General features: G+C 54.3%; 1 protein-coding gene across 1 annotated transcript; it reads left to right on the plus strand.

The window, feature by feature from the left end:
* The first annotated feature begins 1,042 nt into the window (after positions 1-1,042).
* LCAT (lecithin-cholesterol acyltransferase) lies at positions 1,043-4,785 on the plus strand. The gene is made up of 5 exons (XM_010717864.3): positions 1,043-1,309; positions 1,576-1,691; positions 2,033-2,128; positions 2,400-2,624; positions 3,598-4,785. Exons 1-5 carry the CDS (start codon positions 1,143-1,145, stop codon positions 4,230-4,232), a joined length of 1,239 nt encoding a protein of 412 aa, XP_010716166.1. The 5' UTR covers positions 1,043-1,142; the 3' UTR covers positions 4,233-4,785.
* The last annotated feature ends 674 nt before the right edge of the window (positions 4,786-5,459 follow it).

Genomic DNA, 5,459 nt, shown 5'->3' on the forward strand with positions numbered 1-5,459 from the left:
ATACCAGCCTCAGCCCTGCCCCGTGCCCTGTGCCCAGGCTGGGGTGGTGGTGGGGTGGTCGAGACAGCATTCATGTGCAGCCCATCCCCCTGGGTCTGGTATCCCAGAAACCCCCAGTGCCCTTAGGACCAATGATAACCCCTCTGCCCCCACAGGAACTCCCTTAATAATTACCTAGTGTCCTCTCTGAGGTGAGGCAGAGATCAGAGCTAAGCACTGAGGTGCTGGCTGTACCAGGGGGAATGGTGAGGCAGGAGGAGGGCACTCAGCCACCCCCAGCACCCTTGGGATGCAGCCCCCCACGGGGCTGCCCCATGGGACACGGGCTGACCTCCTGTCCCAGGAACTTCCACCTGCTCTGCTTGCTCCCAGGGTAGGTCCAGCTCCCCAGCTGAAGCCCAGGCTCTCCTGTGCCAGCATCCTCTCGTGGATGTGCTGATCCTCACCCTGTGTTGAAAGCAGGATTAGAACTTCCCCATATGCACAGGTTTGAGGGAGCTGTGGAGCAGGTTGTGCAAGGCAGCCAGCATACCCCACTCCCCTCTCATGTGGTACAATGCACCTGCACCCCTGGGAATGCTCTGCCATGCCATGGAGCTGTGGCTGTGGCAGTTGGGATGCACTAGAGCATCTCCAGACCAGGCTGCCCCCAGTGTGGGCCTTGGGCATCAGCACATGGACAAACTGATGGGTGTGATGAGTAGAGCACTGGATAGAGTGGGGCTGCGCAGCTCCGAGGAGCACCAACCCTGTGGCTGCAGACAGGAGGAGGGAAACCCAGACAAACTTGAGGAGAAACATTGGGATGCTCCGTGCTGGTTATCTGGTTCTCTTGGGCCGGCACTGGGTGAGGGTGGCAGCTTGGTGGTCCCATAGGATGCACTTTTAGCACTATTCCAATGCTTCTGTGCCCAACTTGTGTCTCCAAGTGCCCTAAGATGTGCTGTGCTTGGTGAGAACCAAGGCATGGGCAGGCTGCTCTCCATGAGTGCTGCTCCAGCGACATCCAACAGCAGACAAGGTTCAGCAGGTTCCTAGGGTGTCCCTAGCCAGGCAGCTCCAGAGGAGGCTGTGGGTCAAGGAAGCATGAGGCCAGGCAGCTCCACAAACTGAGATCTACCTGGCTGTAGTTTCCTTCTGTGATGCCCCCAGTGCCCGGGTGCCTTGGGAACCAGCTGGAAGCCAAATTGGACAAGCCAGATGTAGTGAACTGGATGTGCTACCGCAAAACCGAGGACTATTTCACCATCTGGCTCAACCTCAACACGTTCCTGCCAGTGGGAGTTGACTGTTGGATTGATAACACCAGGTACCGCTCACCCCCATCCCAGGAGCTCCCCAGGTTAATGACCTACCAGGGATCTCCCTCCCCTCTCCTCCCTCTGTGGCCCTGACTCTGCACACAAACCGTCCTTCCCGGAATGCGTTGTGAACACAGCTCTCATCAACACTTTCTGAACATCTTCCCTTTTTCCCTGTCCCGCCATGTGCTCATGACAGCCTGTCCTCGGCACCTCCTGCCGATGCTGTCAGGATGTGACCCCACTGCTGCCTTCTGTCCTGTTCCCTCCACAGGGTAGTGTACAACCGAACGGCTCGGAAAATGACCAACGCTCCCGGGGTGCACATCCGTGTGCCTGGCTTTGGCAAAACCTATTCTGTGGAGTACCTGGATCAGAGTAAACTGGCAGGTAAGAGGAGCCAGCTTCGTGGAGAGGCACAGGGTATCCAGGGCTGTCATGCATCACCCAGCAGAGAGGAGCCCCTGTATCTGTGCGGTTCATCCCAGCTCAGTCCTGCAGAGCTGATGGAGCCCAGGTCACTTGGGCATGAAGGATGCTGGCCCAAGGACAATTCCTTTCCAGCCCCAATTGCTGTGTTATGCTTCCAGGATACATAGAATTGCAATCTCTGACCAGAGCATTCAAGCTACAGAGCTTAGCAGATGAAATTCCAGCCCGTGATCAGAATAAGAACAGAAAAAAGATAACAGAAGACAAAGACATAAATCCCACCTGTTCTCTCTCTGCAGGTTACCTGCACACCCTGGTTCAGAACCTGGTGAACAACGGCTACGTGAGGGACCAGACAGTTCGGGCAGCCCCCTATGACTGGAGGGTTGGTCCCCGTAAGTCTGGGGTTGTGGCCACATCACATGTGCAGGGAGGGAGGCAGGGATGGTTCCCAGTGAGCAGGCTGACGAGTGGTGTGGTGTTTCAGCATGATTCGTCATCCCTTGGAGAGGGATGGCTGTCCGTGACTGTGAATAGCACTCTCATGTGAATGTATGCGGTGGCACTTCTGGCATCTGTGCCCACACACCTCTCAGGCTGAGGCTTTTAGTGTCAGCCTGGGGCTATGTGAAGCTGACCAAGTGCTGGTGTCTTTCTTGTCCACAGAGGAGCAGCCTGAATACTTCCAGAACCTGAAGGCACTGATAGAGGAGATGCACGATGAGTACCAGCAGCGTGTCTTCCTCATTGGGCACAGCATGGGCAACCTCAACGTCCTCTATTTCCTGCTCCAGCAGAAGCAAGCCTGGAAGGATCGGTACATCGGGGGCTTCATCTCGCTGGGTGCCCCTTGGGGAGGATCTGTCAAGCCACTGCGTGTCCTTGCATCAGGTGAGCGATTCCTTGTGGGCAGAGGCTTCTTCATTTTCTTTCTCTCCTGCAGAAATGGAAGAGTGGCAATGAGCAGAGACCAGACATTGTGGTAGAAGAGCTGGGGGCCAGGCAGCTGAGGGCTAAGGGTGCTCCTTGAAATCAGAACTGCCCATCCTGGGCAAAAGTAATGTACCAGCCACACATCCTGGGGCTAGGAAAGCAGTTTGGGCCATGCTCGCTCTCTTCTCACTGCCTCCCCAGAAATTGGCTCTTCCCCTGCCTCCAACAGTGCAGGGCTGTGAGCTAGATGGACTTTTGCTCCAAGCAGTACAGCCCTTATGCATCTGAGGACATGGAGGCCCCTGAAGGGACACGCACACTGACCTACATCACTTGCTTGCATCTCCCTGTATCTCAGAGCCCATCCTCCATAAGCTTTTATTTTTTCAGGCTTCTAACTTCCTTCACCTAGCCTCTCTTTAGCCTCTTTTCAGTCCAGAAAGCCACAATCAATTGCCTAATGCTGACAGCCCAAGTATCCACAAGTCACAAGCTGAGCCTCCAAAATGCATGGAATTCATTTAAAAACACATGCTTGCAAATTTTAACATCTGACCCCTTGCATCACTCTTGGTCATCACATTTCTCTGTGTTATCACATGGTCCAGAGACATTTTTTTGAGGTAATTATATTGTTGCATGGTCTTAAAACTAAAAACACCCAGGCTTGCAGGATGAGTGCAGGTTGACAACACATCATCAGCCCCCTTGGGCTCATCTCACTCATATGTGGAGGTGTAGGACTTGCAGGACTCAGCAGTTAGGGACGTTATCTGTCCAGCTTTGTCGACACTCGGCCTCTTCCTCCAGCTGGAGGACTGAAGTCAGAGAGGAGGGTTTTGATAGGTGCATGCTGACAGTCAGGAGTGGCCAAGAGGTGTCCGATCTCAGCTGCCCAAGTGTGTTTTGGTGCGGTCTGTCTGTCCTGCAGGTGATAATCAGGGCATCCCACTTATGTCCAACATCAAGCTGCGTGAAGAGCAGCGTATGACCACCACCAGCCCCTGGATGTTCCCTACGAGCTTGGCCTGGCCAGAGGACCATATTTTCATCTCCACACCCTCCTACAATTACACCTACCGGGACTACCAGCGGTTCTTCACTGATGTCAACTTGGAGGATGGTTGGTACATGTGGGAGGACATGAAGGACTTGCTGAAGGGATTACCCCCTCCCGGTGTGGACACATACTGCCTTTATGGCACAGGCTATCCCACAGTGGAGACTTACATATACGATGAGCATTTTCCTTATGAGGACCCTGTGGACATGATTTATGGTGATGGGGATGACACTGTCAACAAACGCAGTTCAGAGCTGTGCAAGCGATGGCGCAACCAGCAAAAGCAGAAAGTGCATGTCCAGGAGCTGCGGGGCATCGACCACCTCAACATGGTCTTCAGCAACCTGACACTGACCTCCATCAATGAAATACTGCTGGGGAGCACCAAGGTTGGGGCTGGCACCAAAGAGCAGAGAGAGCCAGAGCAGATGGGTGCTCTTAGATCCAGCCCAGAGGTAGGGAGGAGGGGCCACAAAGTCCTTAAGGAGCCCAGAAAGAACTGAAGGAGGTGATGGCCAGCTTCCCTCCATGCTTGTATCCACCAGAAGCTGGCATGAAGGGGAGTAAAGGACTCAGAGCTGGGTATCTATGAGAAGGAGCAAGAACAACAGCTCAGGTGGATGGGTTGGCACCCTCTTCCATTCTAATTCCATTCCATTCTGTTGTGTTTTTTTGTTGTTGTTGTTTTGGGAGCAGTGATTAATTACACTTCAGAGTCTTGTCACTTCCCACTAGTGGATGGATAATTAACCACGCTGCCAGCTCATTAACATCACACTCGTGGATTACGGCGTGTGAGCAAGCCCTCGATGCTAGCAAGCTACCTTTAGACACTTCAGGCCATGGTGCCATAGCCTCTTTCTTATACAGGACTCCATGTAAGCAAGATAGCACTCATGGTGCCGGGGCAGCCACCAGGGTGGGTAAGGACAGGATAGGCACAGCTTGCAGAAGGGCCCCCGCCAGCCCCCATCACACAGGCAACAAGCTGAGCCCCTGCTGCAAGACTGGCTTAGAATCAGCAGATATACCTAATAAACATACTTGGCTTCTACACCTCCTGCCTCCTTTGTGCAGCGTCTTCCAGCTCGCCTACACGAGCGTGGCTGGGTGATAACAAATGTGCAGTGGAAATCTAAAGGGAGATTTAGTTTAGGTATCAGGGGAAAATGTTCCACTCAGAGGGTGGTGAGGTGATGCTCAGAGCTGTAGGTGCCCATCTCTGGAGGTACCCAAGGCTATGGATGGGCCACGGGCAGCCTGAGCTGGGGGGTCAGCTGGGTGGGCTGATGGGCTTTGAGGTGGCTTCCAACCCAGCTGTTCTGTGAGTGTGTGAGTGGTGAGCGGAGATGGGGCGTGAGGCTCAAGGCTGCATCCGTGGAGGGTCAGGTTGGATGCTGGGGATGTGTTCTTCACCACCAGGCTCCCCAGGGACGCAGCCACAGCCCCAAGCCTGTCAGTGTCGAAGAAGTGTTCGCACGGTGCTCTCAGATGTATGATCTGATTTTGGGGTGATCCCGTGAGCTCAGGGTCAGTCTCAATGTCCTCCTTTGGAAATCCCGTGGGATTCTCCTTTCCAGACAGCACCTCAGGAGTGGTGGCACACGCCACCAGAGCCTTATGGCACAACCACAGACATGCCAAAGTCTGGGATACGGGGCTGAGTCCACCGCACAAAGCAGCTCAAAACCATCCAGATTCCCAGAGCCGGCATCCGCCATCTTCCCGCC

The sequence above is a fragment of the Meleagris gallopavo genome, chromosome 13 (genome assembly GCF_000146605.3).
Source record: "Meleagris gallopavo isolate NT-WF06-2002-E0010 breed Aviagen turkey brand Nicholas breeding stock chromosome 13, Turkey_5.1, whole genome shotgun sequence".
NCBI lineage: Eukaryota > Metazoa > Chordata > Aves > Galliformes > Phasianidae > Meleagris > Meleagris gallopavo.